The sequence below is a fragment of the Rhopalosiphum padi genome, chromosome 4, assembly GCF_020882245.1.
Source record: "Rhopalosiphum padi isolate XX-2018 chromosome 4, ASM2088224v1, whole genome shotgun sequence".
Classification (NCBI taxonomy): domain Eukaryota; kingdom Metazoa; phylum Arthropoda; class Insecta; order Hemiptera; family Aphididae; genus Rhopalosiphum; species Rhopalosiphum padi.
In genome coordinates this window covers 37,051,353-37,067,267 of record NC_083600.1, presented here as the reverse complement: position 1 = coordinate 37,067,267, position 15,915 = coordinate 37,051,353, and the positions used below count along the sequence as shown (strand labels likewise).

The following is a 15,915-nucleotide window of genomic DNA, read 5'->3' as shown; positions in this document are numbered from 1 at the left end:
TTTACTAATAAATTGAATTATTCATATTAAATATTTGATTAAAACAAACTAATATTTTTATTATGAAAATTATAAATAAATTTATGAAAATGATCTTTCCAAATCCAAAATATGTTCTAAAATTGTACAAAACACTATAGTATTTCTTAAAAATGTGAAAAAACTGTAATATGAAAAAATGATAAATGTACAAAACATAATTTCTTTTACAGCATTGGTAGGTTAGGAAACAAATTTTGGTATAAACTAGCTATATTTTTTACCAACCAATAAAAATATGCAATCTATACAAATGTCAATTTTAGTTATTATGCACAAGCCAATATCTCCTTTTCAGCTTTCCTCTACAAAATCAAAATAAAGTAATGAAGTTGATAGAAATATATACTTCTAACCCTAATGCTTTATCCTATAGTAAAAATTAAGATTTTTAAATTTATTATTATGAAAAATATGTATCATACACTATAAATAAGGGGTGGCGAACATACGGCATGCATGTCAACGTGCCTCCGATTAAATCTCAATGGCACGTTAAAAAATTGAAATTATTAAAAATTATGCTGTTTATAAAGTTTTGATTATAAATGTTATAAGAAATTCAAAGAAACAAATTATAAAGATTTTAAAAATTATAATTACCAAAAAGATGTGTTCTTACTTAATAAAATAATGTATAATAAATCGATAACTTTATTTGTATCCTTAGAAAAATGAATTTCCTCTTGGTACGTGAAAAATTTTAAAAAAGTTGATTGGAAAATTTGGCTCTTGACCTCAAAAAGGTTCGCCACCCCTGCCATATATGATTCAGAATATGCAAGTAGATTATAATTAGTTTTGAAATTTGCGCTTCAGTCTTTTTTTTTTTAAAATGAAAAATATTTTGAAACGGCCAGAAATAAGTCTCACCAGATCCCATAATAATTTTCAAAAATAACATTTTAGAAATATTTTTTTGAATTTAAAGAATAAAATTTCCGCGAGTACGCAAAACTAGTTTTTTAATTCAAAAAATACTCCTACCTCAACTAAATCCAAATCATGTAAAGCAATTTGACTCAAAATTCTCATTCCTATCCTTTTTCTAGTAAAATTATGATTTTCGAAAAAAATTTTTAACAAATAATTTGATACTCCGTACTGTAATATTATCTGTACTTAACCTAATCTAACCTAATCTGTATATATTGAACCTATTAAAATATTTTCTTATTAATTTTAATTTATTGTAAGTAAGTAATATATAGGTACTAGTCGAAAAATTTACAATAATTCAAGAAAAAAAATATAATCATTCTATAAGTTGTAATACATAAACTAAATAATATAAACAAAAAAATATAATCGTAATAAAAATGGTAATAAAACCAAATTTTTGTTAAAAACAATATTTTAAATAATAAAAAGTTATCAGTCCTGTAAATAAAAATTTTAATATAATTAGATACAGATAAAATAATTATATATATATAATTAAATATTTTAATAGTAAATTAAAGTAAACGAATTGGGGAAACAAAAAATAATATATATATATATGTAATATGTATGTATATATATAATATTGTTGTATCAAATATTAAAATTAATATATTTACATATAATTTAAAGAATATTTGTATGTTTACCTTTCTGTAGATTAAAGAACAGCAAGCAACTCGCACATTCATTGTTTCGTTCATGGTTTCTTCATATGTGTAATAGTAAAAGATAATTGTCATGAATATGCTGAATACTATACCTGATGAACATAGGTATGCATATTTTATATCAGTATCTTTTGAATGATTAGGATTGAAATATGCTAATAGTTCACCAATTAATATAGGTTGAGACATACTGTAATTAAGATATAAGCGTATACAATAAACTTACATATTAAAATACATCATACTTATGGGTTTATACTAGGTATATTAATAAACTAATCATAAATATATGTAAGTATTAGTTTATCTAGTGCTCAGTATAAACGAGTAAATAATTTAAAATTTAGTTTATGCCAATTAATTTTTTAATGTAATGTGCATTGACAATTTATAACTTACATAATTTATTTTTAATCATATTAACTTAACAAATTACAATTTAATTTATAGTTGCTTATAAATAAATAAAAAATATAATAAAAAGTTTATTGACGAATGATGATATATAGTAAGAAATTTAATAAAGTAGTCATGTAGGTAGCTGGGCTGTACATTAGCCATTAGGTGATGAATGGTTCACAGTTATGGATGTGTTATAATTAAATTCAATGATGTATATAGCCTATATTGCCCTATATCATTATGATATGTTTTTTTTAGATAGGTATTTAAGTAATTGATTTTACTTCTAGTATTACAGTAGGTTGATGTAATTTCAAAAATATTGCATTTATTTTATTTTTAGTATTAAATTATTATACCATAATAAATTGACGTATACAACTTAAAATGTAATAACAATTTGTTTTTGTAAATACCGTCAAAAAGTAAAAAATAGACTCATAGTATATAAAAATATAATATATTAAAATAAATTGAAAATGTCGTGTAAAATTCTGAATTCATAATAATATAGACATATGGTAAAAGTAAACATTTTAAGTTGTTACATATGTTTCTTAAGTTATAACAAAATATAATTAACATAGTTTATCTTTAAATATATAATTAAGTCCAAATTTGAGGATTCATTTTTATATAAATTAATTGCCTTCAAACATGTTATTAGATTATATGGTGTAAAAATGAATTGCTTACAAGGAATCTAATATTAAGTTTTCAAAACTTAGATATAAAAAAGAAAAATGTTTATGAATTTCTAATTGAAAATAGTTTTTGCGATATTTATCAATTTTGGTCTAAATTGTAACTTAAAATGCGTAAAAAAAAATTGTGTAATTATAGATTTTTGATATTTTTTCAAAAAATACACTCATCATTGTTTAGTCAAAAATTCATTGCTCTGATCAGAATTAAAAATGTGATTTTTGAATTTACTTCTTGTCGTTAATATAAGCAATAATCATTTAAATAACTACTTTTACAATATGGCTATATATGCATGGGATATTAGTAATAATTCGTATTTCTTAAACGAAAAATAATTTTTGTCATAATGATATAAAATGGCATAAATTAGTTAATATTCATTACCTAATCTTAAATAATGGGAAATTATATAATAATTTACTAATACTCATAAATATAATTTTTATATAAACATATTGTCAAATATTTATTTTAATCTTCAAATTAAAAAAATAATCTTACTTGAAAATAATTTCAGTTATGCAATACATTAATCCGTATAGCATTAATTTAGCACCAAACATTCGTAGCAAAGCTCTCAACAATTTTGGCTTTCGATTCATCGAATACGCATTGGCTAACTCTGATCTCCATATCTTAAAGTCAAAATTAATATCAAATGATTTTAAAGTATTGATAAAAATCTATGTGGTTGATTATAGATTATTGTCAATTTACTTTTCCAATTTATCGCCTAATGTTGATGATTTTTGGTCGTCTAATGTCGTATACAAATCCGTCTCATTTAAATCTCTGAGTCGTCCTATCTTTAATAGATTTGAAATCCAACTATAAATTATATATATAATGACTAATGAGCATACTTATTATTTTTAATTTTTTATAAAAATGTTGTCTTTGACCTATAAAAATATATTTTTTAATAAGGTTAAGTAAATAAGGGTTAAATAGGTTTGGTAATGTACAGTGAACATGTCTACTACAAATCCTACAATTTTATAATACTTTCAAGTTATACATTTATAATATATGTTTGATTAATTGTGTAATTGTGTAACTATAGATTCTGAGAAGGTTAAGGCAGAGATTCCCAAACAGGGGGTGCCGTACAATTATTTAAAATATATTTTTAGTCTATATAGGCCATAAGTCATAGAGACCCTAGGGTGTCTCCGGATTTTTAGAAAAGGACTAAGGGAGTCAAAAAAGGTTGGGAACCTCTGGATTAAGGAAAGAATTAAATTTACATCAACATGTTTTTTGAACATTTATTTATAATTGGTTAATTAGGGAGTCAAAAGTTAGAAGTTTCCTGTATTATAATTAATATACTAACATAATAATATTGTGAAAAAGGCAGAAAATAGGAATATTATCCTTCGTTAGTATTAGACAAATTTTATTTTGTGACTTCCAAATTAATTGGCTTTTTTTTTGTTATTCAATAAGACATTTTTTCTAAATTGTTTTTACAGCAATTTAAAACATCGAATGTAGAATATATTATATAGTATTATTAAAATTAAGTATATAATTTATCTTTCCTATCAATTGAATAAGTGAGTTCATATAATATGTATAAATAAAACGAAACTAAGAACAGAAATAAGGTTAAAGCAAAATATCTAATCTTTATTAATAGACTAGGTCACTAGGTACATAATATCGTATATATTATATCCAATAATATAACATAATATAATAATAATAATAATAATAATAACAAAAATAATTAGGGTTAGGATGTTTATAACTTTTGTATATTTTTTCTTTTAGTCGTACACATTGCAAACCTAGTAAGAAATTCGTTTTGTATGACATAAAATCAGATACATTCAATTTTATTTTGCATATTTTTGTATATTTAGTAATTTTTATGAATACATTCATATTTTGAAAAAATTTGTATATAAATGCATATATCGCCAAAAAAATAACCTAAATATAATATAAACATCAATATAAACCCATAGGTAGGTATTGTTGGTTTCACAACTAACAAAAACGAGAATAACTTTTAGTTTATATAACATATATATTATTAACTTATCTTTATTACTTATTTATCTTTACTATAACTCTACGTTTATTAATCAATATAATCATGTTTACGAACGATGATCGCGATAGTGTAGTGATGCCGTTATGCTGATAGGACATATTGATTTACATTATAAAATCTTTAGTTTGGTGCATGGTGTGCCACGAGCAGTGTTATTGAATTATTTTAATATACGCGTTTTATTTTCACTTAAAATGCCAAAAGTTAAATGTTCTAATACTGATCAACTACACGTCTACACAATTGATTTGAGTAAAAACAAAATTATATTTAAGTACCTATATATATTTAATTTCAAAAATCTCATATTTGTATATAATAAATTTGTATTTAAGTTTAAAACTATAAAAATAGTTGTAAATTAATTAAAAATACATTTTGGATTAGTAATAAAATAATTTTAAAGAGACATATTAAATTTTTTTTGTAGGGCATATTTTGATATTTATTGTGCATATTTTCATGCATTTTTTAGTGTTTAAGGTAAAAAACCACCTAACTCTAATAATAATAATATAATAATGAAATACTTGTATAAATTATATTTTTCATTGATAATACTAATCTTTAATACATCTATTGATAAATGTATTAATAATTATTAAAATAAAAGTTAATACTTAAAATTGTTATTTCAGTTAAAAAATGTTTTTTTGTTTAGCTAAAGATACAATTATAATTTACAAAAATGCTTCAAGGTGCTTATGATATAATTATTGTATATATTTTATAATTTCCATATTTTTATACTGCAATGCGTTAGATCAACTTAACAAGAAAATAAAATCGTGAATCAAAAAAAAAGTACATACCCTTTTTGTATATAATTTATTTCTTAAATAAGCTAATATTACTCTGTATGTTTCTACTCAAAATGAATCACTTTCTTCCAATTTTAGTTTTTTAATAAAATTATAAGTACGTTTTACAAAGATTATCCATTAAGATATAAATCTATTCACGAAAGTTGTATGGAATACGATTCTCGCTGCTAAGGCATGCCAGATACTAGGTGCCAGGAATATAACGATGACTATTTCTACATCACACTATACATTTCAGATAATATTAAGTATATGAAACTAACTATGTTTTATAAGTATATATAATATATGCATAGATTTTTATCTAGATTAAGGCACTAAAAAAAATTGGGGTGCTATAAATTGTCCACTCTAGGCAGTTGTCTATACTCTGTGTAATTGTATTTCTAATACATATCTTATAATAGTAATACAAATACATTTTTTAATATTCTTTAGAAATATTCAATTAGGTATATAGATTAACACATCATTACCATTCAATATCGCTTATTATGTAAAAAAAAAAAATAATAATATAATAATAAATTTATAATGGTAGAATGGTTCTGTAGTTCAATGAAGTACACTTGAAATTTAGAATTTTCGCATTTTTTAGTAACAAATATAATATAATTTAATAAAACATATCTATTTTTTGTTTGTTCAAATTCATAAAATTACATTTGCAATTTTAAGTTGTTTTACCCCTCACCACTATAAATTATTTTTAAAAAAAATTCAGCCCTATTGGTATCTGTCATTTCCATATTTTTAACTTACAAACATATTTAAACAACACAATATACCAAAGTATTATAATGTATAATGTATTTACCTATGTGTGATGATTTCAAAAAAATTTGCATTACATCTTGGGTTGTGAGTGCGTTCAAATTTACTATCTGCCTTTGGTACTTCTCTTAAATAATGAAAGATATAAATATAAATTGAGTTGATTATTAGTTAATATAGATTTTATTTTTGAATAAATGTTATAACTTACCTGTACATAATGTATATGGTATGAGTATATAATTCGTATTATAATTTGTGATGAATATTTAGTTTTAACAATATTATGTTTTATTTGTTAATATTATATCGTGTACCTTGTGATGGCGTTAATATTTAAAAATAATAAATATATTATTTCGATTATAATAAATTATCAATATAAACTATACATACACACCGAATATCAAGTAACTGAAATCAGAAATTCATAAAACACTGATATTTTCCACTACCTAATTCCAGTTTTATTTGTACATAGTTAAATATAGTATAATAGTATAATACATAATATTAAATAGTAGTTATCTAATCTATAATCACTATTAGTATTTAGTAGTACATTCATAAAGACAGTATATAGGATGATCCAATCATTCATCTAATTTAAGACCAGCGTTAAATAATATTTGTGAGAGGATCTTGAAAATTAAATTTAAGAACAAAATTTATGTATAAGTACCTATAATATAAGAAATATGTTAATTTAATGGTTAAAATTCTTAACAGCTATTTATGTAAAATAGTTGTGTATTGAGGACAGACTAAAGTATTGAGCTATGATAAAGTTTAATAAAAAGTTCTTATCATAATTAAATACAACTGGTATATTTACTTTAGTACTTTACTATAATTACTATCTATATACAGTTGTGATGTATAATAATAATCGCGACTACGAGTACACAACTTTGTAATATCTCAAATCACAACACTTGTTCTACAATATTTTTTTATTCATTAAACCAAAATAAAATTTGTATATCTCATAAATAAATACAATTAATGCTGTACAAATATACGTTTCTTAGATTTATACTTACATAAATAAAAATTAATTGAATAAACAATAATTAATATATAAATAATTTTTGGATAAATTAAACATATTTAGTAAATATGAACAGATTAGTTGGTATACGTATAACTTTATATTATTTACATATAAAGTATGCTAATTAACGTACAATGTGTCATGTGATATTATAATATAAAACTTATTTTATATGTAGTTATAACCATTGTTTTATAATATATTTTGTACATTTTGGCTTTGAGATTAGTTTTATCATTGATTATAAATACTATTTATAGTATTTATAATCAATGGTTTTATTTATTAACATTTAAGAAATTGTAAAATTTCAGTCCAATAAGTTAATCCACAAATCCTTGTCTGAAAGAAATATATTTATAATTAATTTTAGTATCATGTGCACGATGAATTTGTTTAGAGTTATTCACACTATATCAATTTTAATATTTTTTCATTATTTCAACATCACATACATTGTTATAAGCTTATAAATATTTAAAAGGGTGTACTTAGATTCTTTATATGGAGTGATATTTAGATTCCATTTACATTATAATAAGTTGTACATTTAAATTTTATTTTTAAGAATGTAAATATTTATTTGGTGTTTGAATAGAGTCCTATTAATTTGTACAGATTATCAAGATTTGGCATTCTTAATTTTTTAGCCTTTGATAATATTGTTCAAGATATAATTATATATTACGAACAATGTTAATAGGAAAAATATCCTTAAATTTACACAGTTAAATACTGCTATTCTTAAACACATATTTCTGTTATCTTTGTATACATTCTACCTTAAGTTTTCATTAAAAGTAATACAGAAATATTGTGGTGCAGCTACGGTGAGGAACCCATGTTTATCACACTAAAGCATTTTTAATAATAACCTCTATAGTAGGTATTAAAAAAATACAATATAAAAATTTTTTAAGTTTTCTAGTAATCCGCATGATAATCTAAAATACATATAGACGTATAGACATATCATTAAATCTTGTTATTACAGCTTACAACGTTTACAACACGTAAATATGTATAGACTAAAATATAGATAATTATTATTGTTTTTATGGTTTGTAATCAAAGACCATCTATAACGGCGTAAAGGACAGTGTCATGTTGACTTCGTTATGTATTTAATACAGCGGTTCCTAAAGTGTGCACCGCAGCGTCATTACTTGGACGCCACAACACTAATCGTTATGTGGTCCGAAAATAAATTTAAAATGTTCTATTCTTTATTTTATCTAAAAAAAATGGTCCTCGGTTTTATAAGGGCGCCATAAGAAAAGTTCAGTTCCAAAAGAAAAAGTTTGGGAACCGCTGATTTAATTTTCTAGGTATTATTACTATTATTGTTCTATGGTACTGGTTGGATAGTTAAGATTTAACTTATTTAGTTTTGTTATTTAAGATTTTACCGCCGATGTCACTCATACACAATACTCTCAATAAAATAACAACATTATCCTAACACTAGTTATAATGTATACCTTTTATAATTATTAATTTTTAGTCATGATCATATAGTTTAAGTATTTAATATTTTTCTACTTGGGTTACGTTTATACTTTATACTACTGTCAGATAGCGCTCTCTATCACATGTTCAATTTGAATTCATAATAATATATATTAATTATAATATTTATTAGTACATAATAAAAAATCGTCTTTAGTATAATATTATCGTCGACGAATCGCGGTTCCTGTAGGTCAAAACGTTTTGCCGCCAGTGAACCGGTCGATGAGGTCGAGGGCCCATACCGGCTGATCGGCTGGCACCATGTGGCCAGCATCCCTCACTAAAAGCACGGTCAGTGGACCGGACGTTGTCGCGTAACCGGCCACGGTGGTCTTGTTACCGCCGTCACATCCATTTTTCTGTTCGTGAACGCGCCAAATGGTACGCTTCGCGTTATTTCTAAATCGTTCTGCGCCTGACCATTCAAGCAACTGAGCCATATGCATGGTGCCCCGGTGATGTAACTTGATGTCAAGCTGTCCACTGTATAACAAAACCCGGTACCGGCCAGCATCCAACAGGCTACCCAACCATGGGGCCACTGATTGCAGTACGTTACCAAGCAAGTGCCGATGGACCACTGTAAAGTTATTCAGCGGCCGTGAGCCCACATGCAACGCGGCCTTCACGGACGGTTTTTGAACGAACTTCATCCAATCATCGGACGAAGGTGGTTTCTGGTCCAGCAGCATGTTGTAGTAGTAATGCATACCGGTCAGGTTCTGAAACAGCGTCGGGTATTGATAGAATATGCCGTTCAACATCTCGTCGAATATGCGGAATGCACCCTTGTAGTCACCGGCGAGGATCTGAGCGTGAACAGCATTCTCAAATTGTTCGAATTTTTGCTTTCCATTTTCTGTAACCATTTAAAACAACGTTAATTTATTATATTAATATATTTACAGTCACATAACATATATTTTCATATTCCTTTTGATTATCATATTACATAATTAATATTAATTATTGATTATAAACTAAGGTAAACATCATTACACATTTATAGGTGCCGAAACTGTATACCATTTAAAAAAAAAAGTATTGACAACTGACATAGTAAGTATCTATTTTTTTCTATTTTTCTCAATTAATTGATTAAGGTATTTAAATTTTTCAATAATGAAGTAAAATAAAATGTTTTCATTTCATATACATATTTATTATGTGGTTAAATCTCGGTATTTCTTTCGCAGTTTCAATATCAATGTGTTTAATTTATGAACGCAATGTAGACGGCAAAATATCATAATATAAAGTTACCGTCAACCAATCCATTTTGGTACAAGAACTCGCCAAAGAACAGCTGGTTGATAGGGTCAACTAGGCCATTTCCGATTGCCAGCCCTTTAAGGTTGATCTTGACCTTAGCCCCAGGGTTGTTCTGATGGATTGTGTACGATATAGCTGGCACATAATGACCGGCAAATGACTCGCCGGTCACGTAGAAGTCGTTCTTCTGGTACTCGGGGAACAGTTCGAAGAATTGTACCAAAACGGCGTACAAGTTCCGAGCGACAGCTGTCTGGTCGGTACTGTAACCAGAATCGTCGGCGGTGTAGCTAAAGCCTGTGCCCACCGGGTTGTCCACGTATAGCACCGAATGCGTAGTCGTCCACGCATGGTCACGCAAATTGAGTTTGCCGCCATCACACTTGTACTGCACCGAAAATGGACCGTTCAAATTGAATACACCGAGCATGCTGGATGCTCCTGGACCGCCTTGTAGCCACAGCAGAACGGGCGCATCCGAATTACCGTTCGCGGCTGGGAAGAACCAGAAGAACATATTGGAACCGTGCGCTTCGTCCACGGTTAGGTAACCGGAGTAGCTCTCGATAGTCGGCTCCAGGGACGTGACGTTGCACGCTGCTCGAGCTTCGTCGATTCGACCATTTCGTATAAGAGGAGTTAGCAGCAGTGCTCCGTCACCTTTTTCTGATGCTGCCGAATAGTTGCGTATGAACGTATACAGCAACCACAATGACCACGCTACGGAAATGTCAAGACGCATCGCTCGAATACGAAAACTTACGTAGTTATATTGTTATACTAAATAAATAGAGGATTTAGGTAAGCACTATGTGTAGTGCAAGTGAGGTGTACTTAACACTGGCGATGACTATGTAAAGGTTACTAAATCAAATGATTAAACACGATTGTTATTTTCATAAAAATTAACATTCCTTTACTAATAATACAACATAAGTAAGAACACATGCGTAAAACAAGAACAACGGTGAGAGATTACATAAACTAAAATACTGAAACGTTTTTAGGTTAGGCGAATATTAATAAAAAAATACTGATTATAATAATAATAATGAAAGTATTGATGAGTCTAAATACAACCCGTCCAGTTAATCTTGACCATCGGCGGCCGTTACGATTACTACCTAATAAATTATAATGTAAAGTAATACCAACTGTGTTGGTAGTTTGTTACGTCAGCAGATGGCCAAGATGAACTGGACGGGTTATATAATAATAATAATTACGTAATTATCGATGAATAATAATAGGTAATAAATGATAATAATGATAAATGGTAATAAATATTATTGATTGCTGAAAGTTTTGTCAGTTGCCAGTAGCCACATCACTCCCCCCGTAACGATAGCGTCATAGGTATTTCTTAGGGAAATGTAGTGTCCGACTAGAGCTGGTTGAGATTTGAGTCGAGGTTGAAAGTCTTGAATCTAGTGGTTCAAAATAATTCAAAATTAGGCAAAATTCCAATTAGTCCAGCATGTAATGTGTAAAATGCTTTTGTAAGATTTAGAAAAATTTCCAATATTTTCATTTCCATACCAAATGCTTTATTAATTTATCACGTGGCACTATAACAAGCATTCTCGGTACATGATGCCTGGTCTAAAATCGAACTGATTTTTTAATAGTAATTTGTTTATTTACAAGCAGTTTATAACTTAATTTTTTTTATAACTTTCTCTTTATATTTTTGAAAAATTACATAATATAGAAATTTGTCTAGAGTTATTAAAATATTGCTAATCTCCGTTTTATATATTAGAATTACTATTGCTATTTAAATACATATAAAAATGTGCAATTTTTTAAGCTTTATAACTGTGGTAAATATAAATTGTGTTAATACCTACCGCATTAATTATAAATAAAATCTTAAACACAATTTTCATTGAGATAATACGATTTTTTGCTTAGAACACATTATAAAACAAAATGTAATAATAATAAAATAGATATAACTCTATTTAAATATGTACGTCGTGTATTTTATTCTGGAGTACGAGTTGTTGAGGCTAATTGCTTGCAAAAAGTATTATCAACAAACCCCATGAAAAATCTATTTAATACCTAGCTATATACAAATATGTTAATTTAATTTTAAATCAAGTCGTTGTAGTTACGTACAATATTCTTTTTTATAATTTGTAAAAAACAGTATTATAAAATTTCAAGTTATCTATATTATTCTTCCAACTAGGCTTTCTAGTATTACAGTAAAGTCTGATGACGCAGCACCTGACCTGACTTAAATACATAATTTAAACCCGTTTAATGTTATAATAACAAAATAAAAAATGATAACAATATATAAAGTACTTATAATATTGTTATTATTATTGATATTAGGTACGAATACAAAATTGTTTGTAAGTATAATCTATACGTTTATGTTTTTTTATTTTAATTCTTTAAGTTATGAAAACGTTAACTATTGTTCAATATATAATTAATCAATTTTAAATTAAATAACTCAAATACACAATAAACTTTATATTTTTAATATTTAATTATAGTATTAGTCATGTAATACTATACAACCGAGACACGTTTAATCCATGATAAAATTAACACATTTTTACAAGAGAACATATGACTAGTGTTAAGTTAAATAACATTTCGGAAATATGCTACCAAAACAATTTAATAAACTTAATACTTTCCGATCAATATTACCATTATCCAATCCCTATTGGCTGAATACCAAATTATGATATCCATAAAATTAAAAAAACTTATATAATCGATTATTACATTTTAAATATTTGAAATTTATCAAAATTAGGGCACGGAGTTTGGTGAATTGAATTTTTTTAGCGACAAATATATTTTAAAATTTAATTATATACCAATTTAAATAATAATTTTATATTTTATTTTTTACATACATGCTATGCAGTATTGGGCCATTTGAGGTGTCTTATTGTCTTAATAGTAATTATACATTTGGTATAACTAATAAATAATAATAAAATACATATAATATACATATATTTAAATTCTGAGTGAAATTATTAGTCCAACATTTTTTTATTAGCCAAAGGCTGTTAGGTTAAACTTGGCATTAACCAAGCGTTGGACATTATAATATAGTCATAATATATATCTATATTATATAACATATATAGATGTGTTATAATGTATATAAATATATATAAGTTATAATGTATACCTTGTACGATTATTTATTTTTCGAAATGATCGCATAGTTAATATTTAATATTTTTCTACTTAGCCTATGTTTATACTACTGTCGGCTATAACGATCTCTATCATAGGTTAAATTTGAATTCACAATATCTCGTATATGAGTTATGGTTTATTATATCTGGTACATTGTACATAATAAAAACTCGTCTTTAGTATAATATTATCGTCGACGAATCGCGGTTCCTGTAGGTCAAAACGTTTTGCCGCCAGTGAACCGGTCGATGAGGTCGAGGGCCCAGACCGGCTGATCGGCTGGCACCATGTGGCCAGCATCCCTCACTAAAAGCACGGTCAGTGGACCGGACGTTGTCGCGTAACCGGCCACGGTGGTCTTGTTACCGCCGTCACATCCATTTTTCTGTTCGTGAACGCGCCAAATGGTACGCTTCGCGTTATTTCTAAATCGTTCTGCGCCTGACCATTCAAGCAACTGAGCCATATGCATGGTGCCCCGGTGATGTAACTTGATGTCAAGCTGTCCACTGTATAACAAAACCCGGTACCGGCCAGCATCCAACAGGCTACCCAACCATGGGGCCACTGATTGCAGTACGTTACCAAGCAAGTGCCGATGGACCACTGTAAAGTTATTCAGCGGCCGTGAGCCCACATGCAACGCGGCCTTCACGGACGGTTTTTGAACGAACTTCATCCAATCATTGGACGAAGGTGGTTTCTGGTCCAGCAGCATGTTGTAGTAGTAATGCATACCGGTCAGGTTCTGAAACAGCGTCGGGTACTGATAGAATATGCCGTTCAACATCTCGTCGAATATGCGGAATGCACCCTTGTAGTCACCGGCGAGGATCTGAGCGTGAACAGCATTCTCAAATTGTTCGAATTTTTGCTTTCCATTTTCTGTAACCATTTAAAACAACGTTAATTTATTATATTAATATATTTACAGTCACATAACATATATTTTCATATTTCTTTTGTTTATCATATTACATAATTAATAATTATTGATTATAAACTAAGGTAAACATCATTACACATTTATAGGTGCCGAAACTGTATACCATTTTAAAAAAAAAGTATTGACAACTGACATAGTAAATATCTATTTTTTTCCATTTTTCTCAATTAATTGATTAAGGTATTTAAATTTTTCAATAATGAAGTAAAATAAAATGTTTTCATTTCATATACATATTTATTATGTGGTTAAATCTCGGTATTTCTTTCGCAGTTTCAATATCAATGTGTTTAATTTATGAACGCAGTGTAGACGGCAAAATATCATAATATAAAGTTACCGTCAACCAATCCATGTTGGTACAAGTACTCGCCAAAGAACAGCTGGTTGATAGGGTCAACCAGGCCATTTCCGATTGCCAGCCCTTTAAGGTTGATCTTGACCTTAGCCCCAGGGTTGTTCTGATGGATTGTGTACGATATAGCTGGCACATAATGACCGGCAAATGACTCGCCGGTCACGTAGAAGTCGTTCTTTCGGTACTCGGGGAACAGTTCGAAGAATTGTACCAAAACGGCGTACAAGTTCCGAGCGACAGCTGTCTGGTCGGTACTGTAACCAGAATCGTCGGCGGTGTAGCTAAAGCCTGTGCCCACCGGGTTGTCCACGTATAGCACCGAATGCGTAGTCGTCCACGCATGGTCACGCAACTTGAGTTTGCCGCCATCACACTTGCACCGCACCGAAAATGGACCGTTCAAATTAAATACACCGAGCATGCTGGATGCTCCTGGGCCGCCTTGTAGCCACAGCAGGACGGGCGCATCCGAATTACCGTTCGCGGCTGGGAAGAACCAGAAGAACATATTGGAACCGTGCGCTTCGTCTACGGTTAGGTAACCGGAGTAGCTCTCGATAGTCGGCTCCAGGGACGTGACGTTGCACGCTGCTCGAGCTTCGTCGATTTGACCATTTCGTATAAGAGGAGTTAGCAGCAGTGCTCCGTCACCTTTTTCTGATGCTGCCGAATAGTTGCATACGAACGTATACAGCAGCCACAGTGACCACGCTACGGAAGTGTCAAGACGCATCGCTCGAATACGAAAACTTACGTAGTTATATTGTTATACTAAATAAATAGATGCTAGATTTGGGTACGTACGTATAACTAAACACCATGTGAATTGCATATGATGTATACATAACACTTGCAATGACTATTAGAATTGATCACAATACTGCGGTCGATTACTGGCTAGTACAATTACGAGTATAATTAAATAAACGATCCGCTCCAGTGGATTTCAGGTATATTAATTTGCATTATCGCCAGTTTTCGTATAATGGCAACCAAAAATAGAGTGAGACGGCAATGTCCGTATGCATGTTAATATCTGTATTACATTTCCCTTTATACTTTGCTCTGTCCATATCGCATGGGGCATTACCTTATCTATAGTGCACCGAACTATGTCACCATAAACTCACTTATAAATTTAATAGATAACTATATAATGTTTACTATGATA

At 28.6% G+C, this 15,915-nt stretch overlaps 2 protein-coding genes and 1 long non-coding RNA gene across 3 annotated transcripts; all 3 read right to left on the bottom strand.

The window, feature by feature from the left end:
• Positions 1 to 1,538: 1,538 nt before the first annotated feature.
• LOC132928602 (uncharacterized) lies at positions 1,539 to 6,804 on the bottom strand. Its single transcript, XR_009662049.1, has 5 exons — positions 6,634 to 6,804; positions 6,466 to 6,549; positions 3,480 to 3,590; positions 3,264 to 3,397; positions 1,539 to 1,842 (listed from the first exon to the last, which is right to left on the bottom strand). It is a non-coding gene; the product is annotated as an uncharacterized LOC132928602 (long non-coding RNA).
• A 2,272-nt stretch (positions 6,805 to 9,076) lies between these two features.
• LOC132929980 (venom serine carboxypeptidase-like) lies at positions 9,077 to 11,371 on the bottom strand. Its single transcript, XM_060995637.1, has 2 exons — positions 10,252 to 11,371; positions 9,077 to 9,847 (listed from the first exon to the last, which is right to left on the bottom strand). Exons 1-2 carry the CDS (start codon positions 11,000 to 11,002, stop codon positions 9,180 to 9,182), a joined length of 1,419 nt encoding a protein of 472 aa, XP_060851620.1. The 5' UTR covers positions 11,003 to 11,371; the 3' UTR covers positions 9,077 to 9,179.
• Positions 11,372 to 13,231: 1,860 nt separating this feature from the next.
• On the bottom strand, positions 13,232 to 15,861 carry LOC132929981 (venom serine carboxypeptidase-like). The gene is made up of 2 exons (XM_060995638.1): positions 14,727 to 15,861; positions 13,232 to 14,325 (listed from the first exon to the last, which is right to left on the bottom strand). Exons 1-2 carry the CDS (start codon positions 15,475 to 15,477, stop codon positions 13,658 to 13,660), a joined length of 1,419 nt encoding a protein of 472 aa, XP_060851621.1. The 5' UTR covers positions 15,478 to 15,861; the 3' UTR covers positions 13,232 to 13,657.
• Between the last annotated feature and the right edge of the window lie 54 nt (positions 15,862 to 15,915).

Excerpts from the sequence above, each read along its gene's own strand:
- LOC132929980 (XM_060995637.1), bottom strand. The coding sequence starts at position 11,002 with ATGCGTCTTGACATTTCCGTAGCGTGGTCATTGTGGTTGCTGTATACG. Across the intron at positions 9,848-10,251 it reads CCAAAATGGATTGGTTGACG|AAAATGGAAAGCAAAAATTC; the intron begins GTAACTTTATAT and ends AAATGGTTACAG.
- LOC132929981 (XM_060995638.1), bottom strand. The coding sequence starts at position 15,477 with ATGCGTCTTGACACTTCCGTAGCGTGGTCACTGTGGCTGCTGTATACG. Across the intron at positions 14,326-14,726 it reads CCAACATGGATTGGTTGACG|AAAATGGAAAGCAAAAATTC; the intron begins GTAACTTTATAT and ends AAATGGTTACAG.